The sequence below is a fragment of the Sprattus sprattus genome (assembly GCF_963457725.1).
Source record: "Sprattus sprattus genome assembly, chromosome: 12".
Classification (NCBI taxonomy): Eukaryota; Metazoa; Chordata; class Actinopteri; order Clupeiformes; family Clupeidae; genus Sprattus; species Sprattus sprattus.
Window position 1 is genome coordinate 26,346,220 of NC_137910.1, and position 25,168 is coordinate 26,371,387.

General features: G+C 43.7%; 1 protein-coding gene across 1 annotated transcript; it reads left to right on the forward strand.

The window, feature by feature from the left end:
• Positions 1-1,233: 1,233 nt before the first annotated feature.
• On the forward strand, positions 1,234-24,835 carry ttbk1b (tau tubulin kinase 1b; the record flags this gene model as incomplete). The annotated part of the gene is given in 14 exon segments (XM_080849163.1): positions 1,234-1,341; positions 4,352-4,499; positions 7,479-7,552; positions 7,945-8,085; positions 8,478-8,582; positions 10,477-10,542; positions 10,657-10,749; positions 10,915-11,040; positions 11,741-11,892; positions 13,097-13,298; positions 13,818-13,999; positions 14,214-14,721; positions 23,860-24,741; positions 24,743-24,835. Coding segments are annotated over 14 exon segments (2,880 nt in total).
• Between the last annotated feature and the right edge of the window lie 333 nt (positions 24,836-25,168).

The following is a 25,168-nucleotide window of genomic DNA, read 5'->3' on the forward strand; positions in this document are numbered from 1 at the left end:
CTCTGAGAAGCAGAAAAAAATTACTGTACGCCATCCATAACAAGACGTCTTACTGCTTCATGTGGATCTCAAGTGCATTTGGCACATTCTTGAAGCCTCTTTTCTAAAGACTAGTGCTTTCAAAGCCATAACAGCTCGGAGAATGAATCAAAGATCATTCATCGTCAGAGGAGAACAAAGCTCATTTAGATATTCTAAATGTGTTCTACACTCTACACTGGAAGACGGAGGAACATAATACTGACTTCTTTCTGTTTAAATGGCCATCTGTCTGAGCCTGAGAGTTGATATCTGATACTCCTCAAAGCTTTTGGCTGGGTGTAGTCTGCAGCCTGTGAGGCACCAGTCACCCAAGCTAAGGGGAGCTGATGCATAACACGATTTGCGTGTCTTGCATTGAGATACTGGCATGCTGTGACTCTTTGTTGGGGAGGTTCACACGCAGGAGTCACTGAGGGGAGCAAGTAGGTACAGGCAATTAGGCAGAGCCTGCATGTTTTTAAGAGGGCCCGATGATGAAGATGTTCACGTGGGTGTGCCGTTAACAGGCAGGCGTGGTATGCTGCAGACAGTGGAGTCATACACATACAGATTCAAATCCTGAGCGATAAACAGACATCTGTCTGCTGTGAAATATCAGTAGTGTTTGAGGCCGTATTTTAGAAATTAGTTTTATTTTGCCTATTTGTTAGAATTCTGCCCAGGTGTGTTCTATTTACCGTTGCCAGTTTGGGCACAGGTGTTCATTGTGAGGTCCTTTAAAATGTTGTATTCAACCTCAGTGCTTGTTTGTGTTCGTGTTTAAGTACACTAACTGGTAAGGCTGGAACTTGCTGCTATACAGTTAATTTGTCCAATCTAAAATTACATCATAGGCATTTACGCAATATGAATCATCATCTGCATAAGGTTCGATGAGCAATGGATGTCAGCAGGACTTCTGTCTTATTCATCTATCAATCAAAACCTTTTGCCATCAACTTATCTGCCTCTGAAATATAGTATGTCAAGCTGTAAACATCTCTTCCTGTCTGATTTCCCCCTCAGCACTATTTGTTTGTACAATTTGGTTCTGATAACTTCATAAGGTCTAGGGGAGTTGTCCAGTTAATTGTATAACCCTGTAAGGGTAAGTTAGTCTTTACCGAATGTCTTGGTTTTTAATGAGTGTGTTTGGTGTTGCAGGTAAATGGCTGGGTGCAGCAGGCAGAAGTGCCCCTCTCTAGCCGGCAAATGCAGTGTGTAGGGCCTGCTGTCCAGGGCGACGTCAACATGAACGGGGTCGGGGAGCCGGTGGACATCCTGCCACCAAACTGCATGGTGAAGGAGCGCTGGAAAGTGGTGAGTTACCACACGCCTACATTTGTGTGTGTGTGTGTGTGTGTGTGTGTGTGTGTGTGTGTTTGTGTTAAGTGTGGGTAAGGGTGGGTAAGGGTTGTGGGTGTGTGATGTGTGTTAAATGACTTTACACATTTGCCATAGGATGTGTTTATTAGTCAAAGGCACATACTTTGTACACATTGACGTGTTCAGGTGTTTGTGAGGCCCTTTGAAGTCTCAGCCCTCTGCTGTCAGGATACCAGGTGTGAGAGGAGGAGACACTGCAACACAATATGGCCTCTGTTGTCCAACTTGCACTCTCACATATGCTCACCTGTATCTTGCAGAGTGTGTGTGGAAGTGGGTCCATTGGAGTGATACTATATGAATACCAACTATGCTATTGACACTCTTTACACACACGCAGTCTTAAGATGGGTCATGGCAAGGGCAGAATTCTTGTTACGGTGAAGTTAACTAGACCGCTTAGTTCATTTCTCATGATGAGGATCCCATAGTTTCCTTATACAGTTCATTTATATGTCTCCAAACCAATTCCAACTCTGAGGCATTATGTTCCCCTTAAAAACAGTAGCCAGCGGATACAGTGCTGTGCAGTGAGTAAACCTCAGACCCTGAGACATTAAGAGACGTGCTTTTAACGCACACTAGCACCAATGGGTTTTGGCCTCCTTGCTAACACATCCGCCTCCCGTGCCTGCCTTGTGAGTTTGAAGTGGAGTGTGGGACTGTGCTTGTCTGCACAACGCTGGTTACATAACCATAGCTAAATTATGCTGCATATGGATGGGAGGCATATCTGTAAACTCACAAAACTACTTTAGCATAGCGTTAATGCTAATCATGACTGGACCTTGTTGTCAATGGTCCTAGATTTCTGTCCCTGTCAGTCTGACTTCAGAATAAAAAATACAAAACATTTTCATAGTGCTGTAGTTTTGATGTGGGAGAACTACTGTACCTTGAATAAGTATGGTTACATAAAAACTCTACAGATCTTGTCTGACCTGGCCTTATCTGTATTGCTGGTAAGTGACCAGTCACATTAAGTGTTGGTATTACCATTAACAATAACCGGCAGAATATTTAGGTCTTGCAACATTTTTCCACAAGAAAACTGATAGAAGATGCAGGCTATGCTCATATATTACCATATGTAAATAGTTCAAAAATGCAAACGGCAAACCCAAACGCAGAACTATTTATGGAGGTAAGCAGGTGTGAATAAACCCACTCCACACCTGCCTACGACCCTCTTGCCAGTCTCTACAACTGAGAGGCAGCAATTTACTAGAACCTCTAACAAGGCTCATAGTTTCATAAACTCAGACATCTGGGGCCCTACTATGCTTCATGTGTACTGTGAGGTCTTCTCAACAAAGAAGGGAAGAATTCATCCTAATTATTACAGAGAGATGAGTCGAGGTTGTAAATCATATTCTTTCACTGTCAATCACTTTTCACTGCCTCACACCTCCTCCCTCTGTCCTGCTCACACAGTGCTCATGGCTCATGGCTCATTGCCCTGTGAAATTAAGACCCATAGTGCTATATAATAACTACTTCAAGTTCAAGTATTTATTTGTCATATACACAGAAAAACAGAGTCAGACTGGGCATTGAAATTCTTGGGACAAGACACCGTACAACAACCTACCATAGCATAACATAACATAACATAACATATAAGTACTCTGAACATAAATTCCACATATAATAAATATACAAAATAAATATAAATATACAATACCATCTGCTAAACATATAATACACATATAGTAACCTAAACTAACCTAATATACCTATACTAACCTAAGACAAATCAAATGTGTATCAAACTCTATCACTGTCCATTTAAAAGCCTGATGGCCCTGGGAAAGAAACTGCTCTCCAATCTACGGGTGCGAGATTGAATACTTCGGTAACGCCTACCAGATGGCAAAGGGGAAAAAAGTTTATAGGATGGATGGTAGCAGTCTTTAAGGATCCTGCCAGCTTTCCTGATGCATCGTGTATGGAAGATGTCCTGCAGGGCTGGGAGCTCCCTGCCTATGATAAACTCCGCAGACCTGACCACACTGCGTAGGGCCTTACGGTCCTTGGCTGTGCAGCTCCCGTACCACACTGTGATGCAACCAGTCAGGATGCTCTCTATAAGTACACCTATAATAGTTAGTGAGGATGACTGATTCCATACCAAACTTCTTCAGTCTCCTGAGAAAGAAAAGGCGTTTCCGGGCCGCTTTCACCACCTTGTTCGGGTGAACAGACCAGGTGAGATCATCGCTGATGTTCACCCCAAGGAACCTGAAGCAACTAACCTTTTCCACTACAGATCTATTGATATATAGGGGCGCATGCTCTTCCTCCTGCCGTCTCCTATAATCCACAATCATCTCTTTAGTTTTACTGATGTTAAGAGAGAGGTTATTAACCTGACACCATGTTGTCAGGGTATCAACCTCCTCTCTGTAGGCTGCCTCATCGTTGTCAGTGATGAGGCCCACAATGGTTGTGTCGTCAGCAAACTTCACGATAAGATTTGAACTGTGCGTAGCCGCACAGTCATGCGTGAACAAGGAGAACAGGAGGGGGCTGAGCACACAGCCCTGGGGGGTGCTTGTGTTGGTGATTACTGTGGATGAGGTGCGGTCACCGATTCTCACCACCTGTGGCCTCCCCGTCAGAAAGTCAAAGATCCACCTGCATAGGGAGGTGCTTAGTCCCAGGTCTATGAGCTTGGCGATGAGTCTGGATAGGATGATGGTGTTGAATGCGGAACTATAGTCAATGAAAAGCATACTTGGGACCCATAGTACTATATAATAACTACTTGACCAGCAGTTTGTCCGTTGGGTTTTGCTGGAGATTTAACTCTCTCTCTTCTTTTCCCCTTTTCCTTGCTCTCTGTCTGTCTGTCTGTCTGTCTCTGTGTCTGTCTGTCTGTCTGTCTGCCTGTCTTTCTGTCTACCTGCCTGTCTGTTTGCCTGCCTGCCTGTCTGCCTGTCAGCTCAAGAAGATTGGGGGAGGGGGGTTTGGGGAAATCTATGAGGCACTGGACTTGCTTACTCGGGAGAATGTGGCCCTGAAGGTGGAGTCGGCCCAGCAACCCAAACAAGTGCTCAAGATGGAAGTCGCTGTTCTGAAGAAACTCCAGGGTAAGCATGTGTGCTGGCATGAGATGTGTCACATGGTTCAATGTCAGCTAATGAAGTTGAAAACTCTCGATGCCTGGCAGTCAAATGCTCACAAGCAAACGGATGTAAAATGTGTATATGTGTCCTTGTATACTTCATCACTGATGAAAAGATACAATCCATGTCTTACATTGCACGGCTGAATGCAATGTTATCACCTTGTACACTATTTCAGGGAGAATCATGATTGACAGTCTGTTATCTATCTGTCTCCTGGGAAACCGACAGTATTTTAGATGAGTGGTAGTGTGAGTGATCTTAGCCTGTATCTGCTTTTAGAGACCCTGCCCCCATTGCACACAGACATGCATGAAATATGTCAAGCCAAAAACAATAATCCATTCAGTGAGAAGTCTGAATATGTAGATGAATAACGTTTTCAACTAACTGCAAACAAAACACATGGCTGTCTTTGGAGAAACTGTAATAGCTTAGTTAATGCAAATACTACTGTGACCCTCTTTCTGTATCAGGAGTGGTGTTCATTCTGAATGACATTGCAGAGCGTTTTACACCTTTTTCACTATTGCTAAATTCTCTGGAAAGATGCCAAAGTAGGGGTGAAATGCATAACATCCCTATTACTAGGGATGAGAACCTTTAAGATTTTAACGATTCCGGTTCCTTATCGATTCCTGCTTATCGATTCGATTCCTTATCGATTCTCTTATCGATTCTTATTGGGTAAGGGGTGAAAAAAGAGCACAAACGGATTTTTTACATTAATGTTCTTTTATATAAATATCTAGAATGCTGTACACACCATAAACAGAATGTTTACATAAATAACCAAAAACTTGTATTAAAAAAAAAGACATTCTTGCCACTAAATATAAAACAACAATATTTAAATGCATATGTGGTGAGAGTGTCAACTCTAAAGCTATACATTGACATTGCAGAGCACTGTTGATTGCTATTTCACTCATTCACTCATCTATACTGTATCAGATGAGTGTATGAGTGAAATAGCAAACAACCCCTATACAACCCTTCCTCTGCTACCTACTGATCTTTCTTTTCCAGAGCAGATATACCTCAGGAAATGTCTCATAATTGTTGGAATATTACAATACATCCAGGTTTAGTTTAAGTTAGTCCAATCTAAACCCCTCCCTCATTGCACTCTTGAGATAAACTAAATCTGGCAATAAAATGGCACTAACAAAATCGTTGAATTTTCTGATCTGACATGAAGCCCTTGTTATTGAGTAAAGGACTGTATATTTTTTTGTAGGTTGCTTGGTTGTTTGGCTAATCGCGAACTATTATGCTTAACGCTTCTAATAGCAATGTAGAACCCACTACAAACACAATAACGTACTGAAACATACTTACTTGTATCATGCACACAATGCCTCACATACGTATTTGAACAAAGATGATTCGCAAACTAGGCATTCAGTATATTTAAAACTTAACTATTGCTGCCACTGAATTGAAAGAGAAACGTATCCATATCTAGGGAGCTGCACGCGTTGCTAGACAACGCCATTATTAACGGAGTCTTTTGCGCTTCATCCCTGACTTAAGGTAAACTCCTCAAAATGTTTTATCATAACGGTGTTACTCGTGTGTTATCAGCAAACTTTCTAGAACCAACAGAGGGGAGGCAAGCACTGCCTCTGCCTCAAGCCAACAGCTGAAAATAGAAGATTCTACAGCTAAGCTAGCCTAAGTTATATGACAATGTCCAACATCGCCCATTCTGTTAAGCAATTAAATGCTAAGTTTAGTTATGGTTAACACGACAACGCAAACGTTTGCTGATAACACACGAGTAACACCGTTATGATAAAACATTTTGAGGAGTTTACCTTGGTAAGTTAGGGATGAAGCGCCGTCGTTAGTTGAGCTGCTGCAGGCATCAAAAACATGACAATCTTGTAATTTAATACCATGTTGTGTGCTCAAGTGCTTATTCATAGTAGATGTACCTCCTCCTTTTGACGAAATACATGTTGTACAGACGTTACAAGTGACCATGTTTGCATTTGTTCGAGTGAAATAAAGCCACACTTTAGATCGCTTCTGTCTAGTTGCCATTTCTGCTGCGGTCTGATTTTTTAAAGGGAGAGTTCGCGCATGCGCAAACGGCACAGAGGTCCGTTAACAGACCCGGTTATGAATTTGGCTAACGATTCCAAAGATTCGGCTCATTAGGAACCGGTTCTAAACAAGAACCGGGTTTCGGTTCCCATCCCTACCTATTACTGTTGCAGGGATGCTGCAAAACCTGACATTCATTTCAGTGCATTCTCTTGGTTATAGAACTGTTCAATATAGAGTTGGTATGTTTATGTTTTAAGTGCCAATCCTTAGTTTGTTAAATACTGTGCTAAATACTTAAACTGTAAACTCTAAATCCAACCCGTGGACTCATTTTGGCAAATGTACATGTTCACTGGTTTCCACTGGATGACTGTAATTAGCCCTAGTGGAGCAGTCAGCCTGAGCACAAACACTGTGTCTAATAGGCTTTTATCTTATCACAGGAGGGTCCAAACACAAACAAACACAGTAATAACCACTTCAGAACTGTGCCTTTAACATTCCACGTGCAGTGCACCGGCGGACACACACACACACACATTCTCTCAAAGTGCAAGGATCCGATTTTTTCCAGCTGTGACACTGCACCACTACTGGGAGGCTTTAAGGGTAATAAGCGTGAAAGAGAGAGCAAAAGAGCGAGAGAGAGAGAGAGAGAGAGAGAAAGAAAAAGTGTGTGTGTTTGTGTGTCTGTGTGTCTGTGTGTCTGTGTGTGTGTGTGAGGGTGTGTTTGCCCTTATTTAAGGACACTGTGAAATACCCCACGATGTCCTCTAGCCACTTTTCTCATTAAGCTGTGATGGCAGAAACACTGAAAACAGTACCTTCCATTTCAGTTGTAGTTGTATCCCAGACTCTTTCGTAACCATTACATTTTTTTGCTTTCAGGGAAAAACCATGTCTGCAAATTTATCGGATGTGGACGAAATGAAAAGTTTAATTACGTGGTCATGCAGCTGCAGGTAGGGTAACCACATCACATGCGTTCTGTCATCTGTGTATCTTTATTATTGTAGATCATAATTAAATTATCAGAGTTTCTGTAGTCAAATGTTTACAGTGCTCCAATGCATAATTCCCGGGATGCACATTAATGAGTTTATCGATTCTGTAAATCTCATAATCCCCTAATAATCCCTGTACAGTTACCAGTCAGTTCACTTGTGTTGCAACACATATATAGATAGACGAGGTCATACAAGCGAGGAGAGGATAAAAGATTGATTCTCTCTCTCTCTCTGTCTCTCTCCCTCCCTCCCTCTCTCTGTCCCTCTCTCTCTCTTTCTCTCTCTCTCTCTCTCTCTCTCCCATTCTCTTTCTCTCTCTCTCTCCTTCCCTCTGGTCTCCTCTGTAGGGGAGGAACTTAGCTGATCTGAGGCGCAGTCAGCCTCGGGGGACCTTCTCCCAGAGCACTACACTCCGCCTGGGCAAACAGATCCTGGAGTCCATAGAGGCCATCCACTCAGTGGGCTTCCTGCACAGGGATATAAAGCCTGTATGTAACCTTCACACCCTCTCCCCCCTTGTTTTTTTCTTTTGGAGAAAACAAGATACAGCGCAATTAAATTGTTAAAATGGTAGACGGCCGTCATCGATCATTCTGCCCCCAATTTGTGCTGCTGATCAATGTCATTGAATTTGCTTGTGGATCACTGACAGACTTTGTACGTGTGTGTGTGTGTGTGTGTGTGTGTGTGTGTGTGTGTGTGTGTGTGTGTGTGTGTGTGTGTGTGTGTGTGTGTGTGTGTGTGTGTGTGTGTGTGTGTGTGTGTGTGTGTGTGTGTGTGTGTGTGTGTGTGTGTGTGTGTGTGTGTGCACAGCTTTGACATGGCTATACATCTTCAAAGACTGATTTGTACTCTCCCTTTCTGCTTTGCTCCATTTTAGTCAAACTTTGCCATGGGCCGACTGCCGTCGACATATAGGAAATGTTTCATGCTGGACTTTGGCCTGGCAAGGCAGTACACCAACACCAGCGGAGAGGTGCGGCCGGTGAGTACCAGCCACCGTTGCGGCGGCAGCACCGTCACCGTCACCGCCCCGCCCAGGCATCTATCTCAGCCCTTCAGACCCACACACAGCCGACAGCCAGAGCCCCACAAATTGTCTTAAAAGATTGAGTGTGTCTTTTTCACTTAAGGGAGAGCGATGGGAGAGAAAAGGAAAGAGGAAAAGATATGGAGAAGCTAGTCTTTTTGCTGACTCAGATGTTTCACATTGATTTAAGAGCGGTGCTGCTGCACACAGTCAGCCATTAGCACAGAGCCTGCGGAAATCTGCTCCATACACACACACTGATTCCTGCACACACACGCATACACACACACTGACTCTTGGATTGGACTAGTGATCTGATAGTTCTTTTTCTTAAAAAAAGGATTCCTTAGTTAGTCATTATACTATATATACAGTGTTTAAGGCAGAAATGGGTAACAGCCTCGCACAGTAAATAATGTATGAGGTATGTAGTGCAGTGGAGCCTCAGGGGAGATGTGGTGTCATGGCCCGCGCACTCATCTCTGCAGTGAACAGAAAAGACCTTCAGCTGTGTTAACCAGCAACGTTAGAAATCTCACGGCTGTAGGATTTTATCTAGAAAAAATTGTCTCATTTCTGTAGTCTTGTCATTTTGGTGTTTGTGACTTATGTTCTTTTTCATTTAATATAGATTCAATCAAGACTTGTTATTATTTGTGTATAGTAATGTTTTATGTTTGTATGATTTAAATGCTTTGTCATGTTTTTTTTATTTTGCAGTTCCTTTGGCCTTTTTGTTGGAAGCGCATGTTTTTTTTCTCAAGTGCTTGTTCCCCTTGCCATAGCGACAGAGTTGCATTGTGAGTGGTCCTCTCGGCATCTCTCTATCCTCTACAGGATTACAGAACACCTTACAGGCCAAGATTTCATTGAGGGGCAATGAGCCAAGCAACAAGCAAAGTCCATTGCGCATGAGCTAAAGCTATAGTGTGGCATGTGGAAGCATTGTGCTTCTGACCCACCCATGTTTGAGCTTAGGACCTTGCTCATGGTATGAAATTAGCGAAATGATTGAAGTTATTAAATCAGCTTTAGTTCATGCGTGGCAGACTTTGTTCGTTGCTCCTTGCTTCGCTCGTTGCCAGTTGCCGGTCAATGAAGTTACGGCCTTACATCTTTTCTCCGGACACTTGGTCCGCTCCACACACCAATCCCTCTATCCTTATTTTCTGCACTTTTTATCCATTCCTCACCTCTTTCCCTCCGTCTCATTATTCCTGCCATTTATCTCCTCAAAATGTGGCCTCTATGTGCTCTCCTGTATATATTACCACTCCTTATAACATTTACACAACAGTTGTAACCAGTGTTGACACAGGGACAAACAGAGGAGACAGGGGACAAACACCTCCACACTGTAAGAGAGGGGATGCTGGGATAAGAGAGGAGAGGAGAGGAAAGGAGAGGTGAGGAGAGGAGAGGAGAGGAGAGGAGAGGAGAGGAGAGGAAAGGGGAGGGGAGGGCAGGGGATGAGATGAGATAGAGAGGTGAGTGAGTGAGTGAGTGAGTGAGTGAGTGAGTGAGTGGAGAGGAGAGGAGAGGAGAGGAGAGGACAGAGAGAGAGAGAGCTGGAGAAGAGAGCAGAAGTCGTTAAGCTGAGGCACTGAAGTGAAGCAGATGCAAGTAGAGAGAGGCCTGTTCCCCGGGGCCAAGCATTGAACACAGCATGCTGCACAAACACTCCTCATACACGCAATATACTGTCAACCTCTCTTTCTCACACACACATGTGCACACATAGGCACATGCACATGCACATAGTCATATTTACTGAATAGTTAGCATGTGATCATCTGACATTATAAACTTCACAAAGAGTCTAAAATGCTGCTGCCTATGTCATTTTCAGCCAAGAACTGTGGCAGGATTCCGTGGGACAGTCCGATATGCCTCTGTCAATGCTCATAAAAACAAAGTATGTATTTTCTATGCAATATTAACATTTCCCATATCAGAGGAAATAGATGATATGTGCGTCATGTAAATGATTACCAGCAGATTCTCACAGATTCTGCTCCTTATTTAACAGGAGATGGGTCGTCATGATGATTTGTGGTCCCTGTTTTACATGCTGGTGGAGTTCACTGTTGGTCAGTTACCATGGCGAAAAATTAAGGACAAGGTAATCCACCCTGTTGCTTAGGAGACACCTTTATTATGAAGTGAGCGTCTCCCTAAAGTAAACCGAGCAGGCCTAATTGGCATTTTCACATTCGCCCAAAGACTTTAATGTGTATCATGTTTAAGATGATAATCTCAGACGGGATGTGATGTTATGTGTGAACAGGAGCAGGTGGGCCAGATTAAGGAGCGCTATGAGCACAAGATGCTGCTCAAGCACATGCCTTCAGAGTTCTACATCTTCTTGGACCACGTGTTGGGGCTGGACTACTTTACCAAACCGGACTACCAGGTACTAAAAACTCAACTTACCTAGTCTACTGTGCTGTATTTATCTATTTATATAGGAATCTGTGTTGACTTACTCAATTCTGATTAGTGCCAATTATATCATTAGTGTCATTGTATATTTATAAATAGTGAAAACAAAGTAGTTCAAATTAAAAACGATACATGTCATGAAATTCAAATTAAAGATAGAATTCTTCACAGTCAACTACAGCCTGTCCCATGGTGTTAGTGTACACTGTGTTTATTTTATGAGCGCCATTATTCAGTTATAATTGTTTCCCTTCTCTGATAGTGATATCTATGGAGCCATGATATTTTATGAGGCGATAAAGAGACCAGTTAACTGCCTAATAACTAGCTGATCATTTATGTGCCAAAGGCATCTGCCTCTAATGAGTAGCTTTTAATTGATGCGATTAGATAAGGGGTCAAATATTGTCTCATTAAAATCATTGAATGAAATTGTCAAATTAACAGGCGTAATTGAGTGTCAGTAGTGCATTAAAATCATGTGTCTAATTTTCTGCCATCTCTGGCTCACTTCATCTCTCCACTCCCTCTCCCTCTGCTCTCTCTCTATCTTTCTTTTTCTCTCTCTCTCTTTCTCTCCCTCGGCTCTCTCTTTCTTTCTCTCTCTCTCTCCCTCTCTCCCTTTCTCTCTCTCTCTCTCTCTCTCTCTCTCTCTCCCTCCCTCTCTCTAGTTGCTGATGTCAGTGTTTGACATGAGTATGAAGGACAGAACCATTACTGAGAACGAGCCCTATGATTGGGAGAAAACAGGGACAGAGCCCATGCTGTCAACCACACCTGCCCCAGCCCAGCCAAACACCAGACAGTCTGCAGCAGTGGCAGGGTGAGACACACACACACACACACACACACACACACACACACACACACACACACACACACACACACACACACACACACTAAATAACCCACTTTGCAATTTAGGCTTGGCAATTTCCTGTCTTTCTTGGACTTTCAGTGACACACATACCTCTTCATCCACTTCTAAGATTACAGACACACACACACACACACACACACACACACACACACACACACACACACACACACACACACACACACACACACACACACACACACACACACACACACGCACAGACTAATGCTCACACCCGACCACATTGATATGTGTGTTTGTCCTTGGGGAGATGGCTGTGATGCTCCCTGCATCGCTTGACCGTCTGATGTCTGTCTGTGATCGGCTCATCTCCCTTAACGAGCCTTGGGCGGCCCTGACAGCCTGCAGAGCACAATGCAGCAGAGAGCTCCCCAGCAAGAGCGCTGCCAGAGGAGCACACCTAGGAGCCCGGTGCAGTTTTAGTCTTTCTGATGCTCAGCGTGGGGCGGCTGGCCTGGGACTGCATACTGTCTCCCTCCGAATTGGCAATTCTCCAGAACGGTTTTCCTTTCATCTCGCCCACTCCACCCACCCCATCCCTAAAGGATTCTCTGCTTGGGCATGAAATCGCCTTATTCTTAAACATTCTCACAGACGACCTTGTGCAACGCTGGTCTTTTTCTTGTTTTTTTTCTCCTACAGTAGATGGCTTTGTATTTGTATCCTTAGGAATCTCTGCATTAATTTAAAAGCATTACCCAATCCCTTTTGGATTAATGCCAAAATCCGAAGCTTGGCATTTAAATTCAGACATCGTCCTATTCCCTCATCCTGTGTCTAGACCGGTTTTCATTACGTAGAGAAGGCCGTAGTCCTAAGAGGTGTCACAGTATGTCAAAGAAAACATATTTATTTCTCATTTAATAACACACTTTAATGGTATAACTTTTCTACTACTTTTAAAACTTTCATTTTCTGTTTCACATATTGTAGTTTCAGGACATGTTTAAGTGATGGCAGGGAATGTATGGTTACAAAACTTTTAAGTCATGATTGTTGTATATGTTTTTTCCTGAAATAGCTTTTATTTTTCTATATTGATTTTGTATTAATGTGTGAATTTGTCTCTTGCTTTGAATGTGCTCACAAAAATGAATGACCGATATGACTCCTCATCCTAATTTTCCAGAGGAGTCAATATAACGGCAGTTCCAGGGGAGCTGCCACGAGAGACCACGGACGACGTACTGCAGGATGAGCACCTAGGTGACCAGGAGAATGCCCCGCCCGTCCCGGCACCCTGCAGGCCCGGCGAGGCCGCCCATCCCCCACCCGATGGAGAGGCTGACACTGACTTCAACCGCAACAAACTCAGGATCAGCATCAGCAAGGTTCTCACTTATCCTACAGCGCTTACAACAGTCACTGCTAACACCAGTCACTGCTAACATCAGTCACTGCTAACACCAGTTAGCTTTAACACCAGTCACTGCTAACACCAGTCAGCGCTAACACCAGTTACTGCTCACACCAGTTACTGCTCACACCAGTCACTGCTAACACCAGTCACTGCTAACACCAGTCACTGCTAACACCAGTCGGTGCTAACACCAGTCAGTGCTAACACCAGTCGGCGCTAACACCAGTCAGTGCTAACAACAGTCACTGCTAACACCAGTCAGCGCTAACACCAGTCAGCACTAACACCAGTCACTGCTAGCACCAGTCACTGCTAACACCAGTCAGCGCTAACAGTGTTTCAAAATGATCTGTGTCACATATGTCAATAGAGGGATACATCTGGTAGAGGTGACAAAGGCAGTCATTTACCTTCAATAACCTCTACATGCTAACCACCCAAACCATGAAGAGTATTTATGATTTTTGATGTGGTGCTGTGTTGCTGGCAGACACCGGCGGCTTTGGAGGAGGATGGGCAAGTTGGAGGTACCGGCTCCGCTGAGGCCAAAGGCGAAGCTCCTGAGTCCCCCGGCGGACAGGTACCTCAGGTCCTCAGGTACCGCAGAGTCAACAGCCCAGAGTCTGATCGCCTCTCCGGGGCTGGAGGTGCAGCCGATGGCTACGCAGGACGGTGAGGAAGTGTGTGTTTTGACTGTGTGTGTCTGAGTAGATTATCAGCAACTGTGATTAACCGTGAGAGAAAACATTCAAACTAAAACATACAGATGAAAACATTAAAAACATGAATATGTTGAGAAATAGATACATAGCTAGCTAGTGAGCTAGTGAAGGGCCAGATTCACAGACACTGTCCTCTGATTCGTCTTGTCTGTATACTTTGGCAGGTCTCGCATGGACGTCCTGTGCTCCCCGTCTCGATTGGTCTACTCCTCCCAGCCGGCCCAGATGTTCTCCCTGGATGCGGGGCAAGGCGAGCGGCAGATCAGTGGTCGCCAGGACGTCTCGGTGGACGCCGACCAAGAGGCCCACAGCAACGCGTTCATCCACTCGGTGCCGCTGGCAGAGGAGGAGGACTTCGACAGCAGGGAGTGGGTCATCATTGACAAGGAGATGGAGCTGAGGGACTTCCTGCCAGGGGCCGAGCCCACCAACTCGGGCACTACAGACGAGGAGCCCGAGGAGCTGAGGCCCCTGGAGGACCACGAGAGGAGGAGGAGGGGTCACGACGGCGTGGTGCGGCCCAAGACCCACTCTGCCGAGCGGGCGCGCTGCATGATGGCCCTCAACGACGGGGAGGGTGCAGGGCCCAGCCCCGCCCACTCGCCATGTCACTCACTGCCTCACACAGGCCCCAGGAGGAGGGAGTCTGAACCGTTTGGACCTCACAGACAGGTTAGAGCTCTTCTGTGTGTGTGTGTGTGTGTGTGTGTGTGTGTGTGTGTGTGTGTGTGTGTGTGTGTGTGTGTGTGTGTGTGTGTGTGTGTGTGTGTGTGTGTGTGTGTGTGTGTGTGTGTGTGTGTGAGTGATTGTGTTTGGGTTTGCTTGTATGGGAGAGTGAATGGGAGTGTGTGTGTGTGCGTGTGTGCGTGCGTGTGTGTGTGTTTGTGTGTGCGTGCGTGTGTGTGTGTTTGTGTGTGCTTGTATGGGAGAGTGAATGTGTGAATGTGTGTGTGTGTGTGTGTGTGTGTGTGTGTGTGTGTGTGTGTGTGTGTGTGTGTGTGTGTGTGTGTGTGTGTGAGCGTGTGTGTGAGCGTGTGTGAGCGTGTGTGTTTGAGCAAAGAAATGGTGCATATCTTTTGCAAGTGTGTGTTGACGTCTACTGGCCCACTGCGGTGTACCTGCACAGCTTTTGATTCCTTCACTCGTCCGTCATGAAAGTGAACATTAATATGGGGAGTTCAATTGATCCATGCAGGCTGTGCTGGAAACTCTCTGCACTGATGGGCAGGCACTTTGAACATTCAGTCATGGATGTCTCAAAAGTTCCCATTTTTCATCTTTTACTGATTTGTTTTATTCCTCCATCCACCATCTGGTGTAAAAAGGCTGTTTTGAATGGCTGTTTTTACACATCCCATGTCGTGTTCCCCAAGACAAATTTATGCTGAGCATTTATGCTCAGCATACATTTTTGTTATGGCCTTATTATGTTACGTTTTTGTGACGTGTGCGTCTGTGTAAGTTGTTGTGTTGGGTCACGTGAAGGGGTATGCCACCATTTCTGTGATATTCTGATCTGGTTTGTGATTAACATACCTCATCTAAACCTTGTCTCCCTTGCTGTGCATTATGAAATGCACAGTCAGTGAACAATGTAATTGAACAAGTGTAGAATAAAATGTGGGGCTGTGAAAATCGGGTCAGCTTTACAAGGCAAGTCAAGGTTTGTGCTTCTGTGTTTGAGTAGCCCTTGTGTTCTGTTTAGTTTAGCAGTCTCAGAGGATTGAAAATATCTCTGTAAAAAACTGTAGCATATAGCCTGTATACACAGTAGACATTAACCTACTGGCTGTATTGGTATCAGCAAACACTTACTGTGTAAGTGGGTGTATGCTTGTGTTTGTTTGGTAGAGACGGATAACATACAGTGCCACTTGAAAGTATGTGAACCCCTTGAGCACTTAAGAGTTTTTAAGAGTTGTTTTACCATGATTTTTCATTTTTTCATCGACAATTTTCCATAGATGAAATGTCAGGTTGATGTTTATCATTTGCATGTACTTGTTTAGAGGGAATTGTTTGAGTAGCCAAAAAATAATTAGTGTATTTTCAAAAGTAAGTGAACCCCCAGCTGGATTGGTAAAGTCAAGCAGGTAACAGATTCGGTGAAACATATTTGGGTGCTTAATTAGTCAATTAAGCAAACCAATCAACTGAGACATCCTTAGAAAAAGGGTTGGGCAACACAGATTAAAAGAGAGAGGAAACCAACCAAACTACTGTACTGCCAAGGTGTACCCACACAGATCAACAATGCAGAGAGGAAACGAGATATCCGAGAACATCAGGAAGAAGGTTCTGACAGCCCATCAGTCTTGGGAAAGCTATAAGACCATCTCCAAAAGATTACCAATGCAGCTGGGGGCTCACTTACTTTTGAAAATAAACGAATTCCATGTTTCATGTAGTTTTTGGCTACTCAAACAATTCTCTTTAAACAAGTACATGCAAATGATAAACATAAACCTGACATTTCATCTATGGAAAATTGAAAAAAATTAAAAATCATGGTAAAACAACAGAAAACTCTTAAGTGCTCAAAGGGTTCACATACTTTCAAGTGGCACTGTAGGCATATCTCATCACCTCATTGTCCAGGGTAGTCTTTGTCATTGTGCCAAGTATTCAGAACATACCTTTTTCATAGTTTTCTTCAGAGATAGGCCTAACTTTGGGGCAGACAGTCTCAAGCCTGCTCCTCCAAAGAGGTAGTCTTGACGTGGTTGCGTAATAAGATGTGCACATTGTATCAGGATAATGATGGTCCCAACATTTTGAGCACACTGGTCCTGACAGTAGACTTGTGAGCCCAGATGTATATTACAGTACAGTGCATGTATAGTAAGTGTGTATGCCTGCACTGTACTGTACTGTGTGTCGCTTTTGTCTGCTAAATGAGTAAATGTAACATTACATTACAGTACATCTGGAGAACATCAGGGACTTTGTGTCAGTGAAATGAGTTTGAAATTTCAAAACCAGGCCAGTGTCTTGTGAAAACAGAGCTCAAAGCAAGGGCAGGAATTCCCGTTTTTGTGCTGCATATAGTGTTTCCTTTTGTAAGCATTTTCAAGAACACCCAGGACCAAAACTATTGTCCTAGGCCTTCATTCCAGAATCACGGTCACTGAAGCAATGTAATGTAGTGTTCAGGTTCCAGTTCAAGTACAGTTAAAGCTAAAGTATTTGATCTAGTCTGTTCCTGTGTGTATGTTTGCATTTTTTGTGTCTATTTCCCTCTATGGACTCAGAATAGCAGGCACATACGTGAAGGAGTAGGGACACACTATCACACAGTAGTGAACGTTTTTAAAGAAGTTTTTTTAAGAAGACACATACACACCACCCGCCGTAGTCATCCCAGCCTGATCCCTTTTTCCTCCACTCTTATTGGTCTCTTTCAGTTGGAGGAGGACAGGCCACACCCCCAACACTCTTTCCCGAGGCCCGCCCATTTGAGAAGATTGGCGTCGTATGTGTTCTCCTCCAATTCCATGGAGACGGATCCCTTCCCCCACGACCCCGCCCTGGGCAGTCCGGCCATTCAGCGCAGCCGCTCGGCCGAGAGCAGCCCCGCCCACGCCCACGCCCACCGGCACGCCCGGCGACACATGCCCCTGTTGCCAGGCAACCCAAGGGCCCGTCATTCTGTGCTCAACCTGTCGCGCCTACACTTCCAGCAGATGCTGGCAAAACTCATGAACAAAACGTGATGTGCACTCACACTCACGTACATACACTTACACAAACACCCAGTCCTTTTCTGTAAATGTTTGGTCAACACACACACGTGCACTCTCTACACTCTCTTATCACTTCAGGAGAGCTTCCTCTTTCTTATAAACTGTCAAGAAAAGGAAGAACAAAATACCTTTATCCATCTGCTTGTGCAATAAACGTAGCCCCGGAGCTGTGTGTGTGTTTGTGTGTGTGTGTGTGTGTGTGTGTGTGTGTGTGTGCGCGTGCGTGTGTGTGATCCTGAGTGAAAGTGGGAGTCTGGTTACACTCTGAAAGAGAGACAGAGAAAGGTCACTTGATATCTGTGGCCACTGAGCTTTCAAAATGGCTGCCAAGAGACATAGAACAAGGGAGAAAATGCCAGAGATTTTACTGTATATACATTTCTTTTTATGCAAAAAAAATATTGTATTGTTTTTAAAGCTCTTGTAATGGACAGTTGTGGACCTGCACGCACTCAGTAGTGGGGAACAGGATGAAATGGCAAACACCTCTTAACATGGAAACAGAGTCACCTATGCATTTGCACCCCTTTCATAGCCATCCTCACTGCTCTCTTCATTGCATTATGAGTTGTGCCCTTTGAGCGGTCACCGAAATTCTCAAGACACACACAAAACCTACGACAGGAAGAAACAAATCACCGTTTAGAGGAGACAAAGCCACTGTGGTGATTGAGTTTTGTCGAAGCTGTCGTAGGTGCGCACGTGTTCCTTTTGAGTCTGTGAACATCTACATTCCTGATCACTTGAATAGGCTGAGGAGTCGTAACAGGCACCCAGCTTTTCACCGTCTTCCCGCCTCCCTCTCAGCACACACCTCACGAGTGAGGCAGCATCCTGCTGAGAGCCGAGCGATGCACTTAGTGTCTGGTCACATTCATGAAATGGAGATCATAGCAGATAAATTGAGCAAGATGGAGGATCAATGACTGTGAAAAAGTGTGCAGTCACTGACAACTTGTTTCTGTTTTAATTATTTTTTTTATTTTCAACGGTGCTTTTGTGTCATTGCACTTTTGAAATGATGTTTTAACACAAGGAAAGACATAGCATGGGTTGTGCATCAGAACATGATGATGCACACAATTTTGTTTTGTGTGTAGGTGGGAGTGTGCTTGTTTCATGTGTATCGTGTGGGTTGTTTTTCTGTGTGTTCTTTGTCTTTATGTGTGAGTATGAACATGTGCGTGTGCTTGTGCTTGTGCGTGTGCGTGTGCGTGTGCGTGTGTGTGTTTGCGCTATTTCGGAAGGACACGAGAAGGGCAGAGGCTGCACACTAAGCACTTTCCCTTTGGGCACTAAGACATCAATATGACCCCCAGTACATCTGGCCGCCTACTCTATGACCAGTTTATGGCGCGGGCAGCAGTGAGGGAATGGATGAGAACAATAAGTGAAGCTGACAGCACACAGATGGATGGACCATGCTGGGGAAGATCAAAATAGTAGTGTAGCAATACTGGAGTACATACTTCTATAAATCACTACATGAAGCTGCAAACAGGCTGAGGTCTCACTAGCTTCTCACAAGGTTTTTCATTCAGTTGGAATGCCTGGAGTGTCAGTATTTTAAGAGTAGTGTCATTGGCATCAATTTCAGCATTAACAACTCATTCGTACACAAGCAAACTACGACTGGGAAAGATACAAGCTCCCTATAATGTTTTGTATAGCAAATACTGCTTCAGTTTTCCATCTAAAACTCCTCTTTTGTGTCATTAAGCTAATTTGCTTGATAGCACATTCTTTCAAAGGGAATGGAATAGTAAGGGAGAAAATCTGAGATTTCTCATGATAAAGGTTAAATGGCAAGAAACTGCACTGCTTTTAAGGTATTTGTGCAAATACGCAAGTATGTTGATGGAGTGTTTTTTTGGATAATGTTAAAGGTAACCCTAGGGAGGATGGAAGGGATTTCGAGCGATGGTCATTCATATGCAGTGACAGATGTGTTGTACTGTAATCGTCTGCATCTGAGCCATGGGGAGTTCAAACCTATTATTTTACAAGCTAAATGAAGGTTTACTCGGTATGAGAACCTCACCTGAAAAGATGAAGATCGAACTATAGAACTAGATGTTCTAGACGCTGCTTTGTCACTGGCACTGTCAGATAAATAAGTGAAGCTCAAATTAGACTGAAGTGCAATTGACAGTATGGCAATAGATTGAGGTTTGGGAGGTGATGCTCCCTTCATGTAAATGTGTATGTAAAGTATGTTCAGTTTTGTTATTTGTGGCTGTGTTGGAGGTACATCAGTGTGCTTTCTGATGACATAGTAAATGGATCAGACATTCAACAAGAAACTATGAAGGTTCAAGTTCAGTAGGGCAGTAGGGTAAAAATAGATGATCCAACTGTGTCAAGTTCCTGGGTCACCGGACAGGAAGACACAACATTTTCACTTGGATACAGACGGTGTTACACATCATCTCAAACTACCCCTTGCCTTGTCTTTGTTCATCTCTCTCATCTGCCCTGGAGATTTGATTTATCATCAACAGTAACAAATTCAGAAGGTTTATTAATTTCCCCACCAAAGAAGAGTGGTATGTTATAGCCATTGCTGAGGTCATTGTGAAGAACATCATTGCTGCTACTATCACATGGACAGCATCTCCTTACATTATGTTATCATTCACTCGCCTCCATTTTGTTTTTCTTGTTCACTATTTTTCCTCATGTGCATTCTGGAATGAAATGAAGCCTTGGCTCTGTGTGATAACCTGGATGACCAGGGTTATTTGTACTTGTACATGCATAGAGTAGTGCAACTCTACAGTTGACATACAAGAAAACCTGCTTGAGCTCTACCTATTAAACAGAGGCTGCCAAATCACTTATACAGAGAAGTGGAGGTCTTAATGCAATTGTCTGCACATTGATAGTCAAAGGTGTCTTGATGGATTAATGCAGCATTTCAGCTTATCGGTGCAGCGCTAGCTCAGAAAGAGCTTGCCTAAATAGCTCCATACTCAGGGGCTAAGTTTTCATTTCATCAAAAAAGAAAAAAAAGGGTATGTTTGTTTTCAATTATAAATACAAATTGAAAACGGTATTGCTGTTCAATGCACCCAATCTCTTAAACATGCTTTGCATGACAGCGTGGTCTTAGCTGACTGCTTTTGGTGTCTTCATACTAAGCACACCAAACATGGTTTACATGCATTATCACACACTCATATAATACTACTTGTGGAGCACCACATTCTGTCTTTCTGTTTTAATGGCAAATCTACATTGTCTGTTGTTTTGGGCAAGAATTGTATATCACTCCACAATTAAACAAATGAGACAGATGAAGTCTTTGAATTGAGAAAGGGTCTTCTGGCTTAGACCAGACAGGCTACAGTATGAAAGTTAGATGCATGTCAGGTCAAAAGTTTGTGAAAGTGTGTAGTTTGGATGTTGTGAATTACCCTTCGAATTTCTCACATTTTATAGCAATCAATCTCTGATATAACTTCTTGATTTTCCTGATAGTCCCACTGGTTAATGGCTCACTCTTAAAATTAGTCTGATCATTTGGACTCTCCGTGCCTTTTAACATGGAAGTATTAATTGATTGTTCTAGCACTTGACACTGATCATGCATTTTACCAATGTATATTCAAGGTCGTGTTTCTTTAATTTTATCAATTTTGATGTGTTCACATTTTTTGCCGGCCACCATAGTGCTTCAGTTTGCTTTATACCAGGGCTTAGTTGTATTTCATGTTGTGACGTGTTCTTTAGAACGTCAATTAGCTTTTTGCACACCTATAAAGTAGTCCCATTTTTTGGACCCTATACACTTGCATATCAATTTGCCAAGTTGGAAGTTTAAGTGGAAGCTCACCCTCAGCCTTCTGCATAATTTTGGAAAATTCTATGAAGGGGACAAGGGGCTAAAGGCAGGAGAGGAGCGGGTGGCGAGGGGTAGGGTTTTGCAAATGAACATGAGACTCATTGCCAGGGGCTGTGCAAGGTGGGCTGCCCATTTCTATACCAAATGGTCGTACTTAAGCATCGGCTCTCAAGCAGTTTGCAAAGTTCAGGAGGATTTTTTAATGTTAGATGGCGTGCTGAGCTATTTTCAACCCACCCACTGGGGTTTTGTCAATATTAACCCCAGCACTGATGTGTTTCATCCCGGTTCAATCATATCATTTAGTTTACAGCTAAAAAAAAACACATTTTACAAAGCAAAGAATCAACAGAATGCTGAGACATGCTAGCTTAGCAACGAGAGGTATGGAAGTAACAACTGGGTTTGGCCATAGCAACCATCCATGTGGAAATAGTATTGGCAGTTTGTCCTGTAGGCCTAAGTTAGGAAAAGACTCACTGTATGGCAGGAAGAAGTACTAGAAATAATGCAATTTGAGGTGTACGCTTTTCATAGTGGCCACGTTATCACCTTGAACATACTTTATTTTCTGCTACACACTGCCGTGTCATCCATTGTCCCTCACATAATTGATATTTGTTGCAGCCCAGTAATGGTCATTTTTTATTTACATATATTAGTCATTGTTTTTAAATTCGTTTTGGGTTCTTGCAGTATTAAGTTGGGAAAGATGGTTGCAAGGCCTAGGGGTGTCCTAGATTTAAAACTATTTTGATGGCTCCATGTTTGGTAAAAAATAACCTGCATCCTACTGGAAATCCAAATTCAATATAGTGGAAGTTAACTTTCTGAAGTTAAAAAAGGAATATAAATGTATAATTAGCACAACATCACAGATTAGCATTATATATATATTTTAAAAAAGTCCTCTCGAGCTTTCCCCATACATGTGGTCGAATGTAGGAGTCATTATGAAATCTTTAAAATCCAGTCATTTGCTAAAAGACATTTGACAGTTCGAGGGCAATGGGCAGTGTTCAGCCAAGTTAGGTTTAGTATGTGTAAATAATTGTTCACTTTGGTCTCACTCAGTGAAAATTGCTCTGTAATGTTATGTAAGCCATTTTTGTCTTCCGGTGTTGGCATAGTTTTCTCACACACATATACATACACACACACACACACTCTCTCTCTCTCTCCCAACATACAAACACACACACACACACACACACACATGCTCTTGTCTTCATTCTTATTTACCCAATGTGATTGCAGCGGTTTGTCAGAATGAGACTGGGGAGATTGTGCGTGTGATCACCTAAAAAGAAGAATAGTAAAAAAAAAAACTGGAAATTTGCTGTATAGTGTACTGCCAGTCTGTCAGCTTGATAATACCCCTCTTGGTAAATCCCCATTAACAAAAGTCTTTCAGCAATCCTGTATATGAAAATAATTTAGAACTTTATAAAGACAAACTGAGAGCATCTTTTTGTATTGCAATAACACTGTACAGTTCGACTTGTACCATATCTAGGAAAGCATGTGTTTTAAGCTTTTTATCTGTTCAACTTTTTCAAAGAACGATATGTTATTTAACACGCTGCTGGATTTAACATGTGAGTGATGTAAATGTCAGCATGCTCTGTATTCTGCTTCCTTGTGCTTCGCTGCTGTACATGCCTTGGTCTAAGCACTGTATTTTGAAGCTACACTTGAAATCACTATGGGCTTGATCATTTAAATACAAAAATAAACAATAGGGATGCGAGAATATATAACACTGTACAATGGTCTTTTGTGCCTTTAAAAAAAATGTATGTCATTTACTCAAGACAATCCTGCAAAGCTTGTATACAACCAAAATATTAAAGAAATTGGGGAAGGACTCATGCAGTCTCTCTTTTTTTTTCTGTCAAGTCTGCATCATCATTAGAGCACCTATTATTACAGGGCTGAATCTTATAATGTGGATGATAGTGTCTGTCAACTAGCAATTATTGCAATAACTTCCTTAATTATTCAAGCCTTGTTTAGTTTACCCAGAGCTGTTGAACTCAAAACCGAATGAGCTCCAGTCTCTGTTTTTTCATACACATACAGTATTTTCCACTGATTGTATTGCTTAGATTACATTGCTGTTGTTAAATAATATTCTGCAATCAGATGACTTAATTAGTTACTATGATCTGGAGAACTTTGTAATGGCATTATTCAAACAAAACGTATTTCTGACTTTTGTAGGACATCCATGAAGAGCATCATGCGGTTACGCCCCCCCAGACAAGACCAAAGCGAGTGGACTTCCTGTCCGGCGTGTTAACCTTCAGCTTGCCTCGAGAGGAGGACAGAGAGGGCCATGGCTCTGGCAGTGAGGGGAGCCCCAAGAGCAGCGAGGGGAGCCCAGAGAATGCCGCCTCCACCTTGCTGGCCCCCCCGCACAACAAGGACCACGACCAGGAGGACGCGTCACGCACGCTGGTGCTGGCCTCCCCGGCCAACGGGTTGGTCTCCCCAGGCGACGGCTTGGTCTCCCCAGGTGACGGCCAGGCTACCTTCACAGCCCTGACGCCGCAGAGCGAGCGGCCACCGCCCTACGTGTCGGAGCCCGGAACACTGTCATCCATCATCAGGTCCGACCCCCGGCCTATTATTGCGGTGCCAACTGTTAGCATGGTGTCGGCCTCAGGAGGCACCTCCTCGCCGCCGTTCACCAAAGTGGAGCGCACCTTCATCCACATCGCCGAGACGTCACACATGAATGTCATGACGGCTAGACACCAGCCCCCAGGCTTGGAGGAGGAGCCAGTGGCAGAGCCTCACGAGTCCGAGAGAGTGAGAGGCGAGACGGATGAGGAGAGGAGAGAGAACATGAAGGGTGAGAGTGATGGTGAGGAAGAAGAGAGCAGAAGTGAAGAAGTCTTACGCAAAGAAGAGGAAGAGGAAGAGGACGATGAAGAAGAAGAGAGCAGAAGTAAAGAAGTCTTACGCAAAGAAGAAGAGGAAGATGGAGAGGATGGTGAGGAAGAAGAAAGCAGAAGTGAGGAAGTCTTACTAAAAGAAGAAGAAGAGGAAGATGGAGAGGACGGTGAGGAAGAAGAAAGCAGAAGTGAAGAAGTCTTACAAAAAGAAGAAGAAGAGGAAGAGGCAGATGGAGAAGACGATGAGGAGGAGAAAGAAGAAGACAAGAAGAGTGAGACTGAGGAACACAGGGGGTTAGAGGTGGAGGAGAAAGATGAAAAGAGCCCCGACAGTGAGGAAGAGATAGACAGAGTTGATGAACAAAAAGACATTGAGTGTGATGCTGTGGTCCTGGAGGGGCAGGCAGAGAACATAGAGGAGGAAATGTCAGAGAAAGCCCCTGACGGTGAGAAGGAGAGCGAGAGCGAGAGCGAGAAAAGTGCAGAGAGAGAGAAAGAATGCAAAGAGAGCATCTCAACTCCCCAGGGGGCGGAACTAGAGCACATGCATCAGGCAGCTGACCAATCAGACCCTTCCATTCTAAATGCAAAGGAACCCATAGTGCTGAACGTTCTAGACGCCAGTGCAGAGA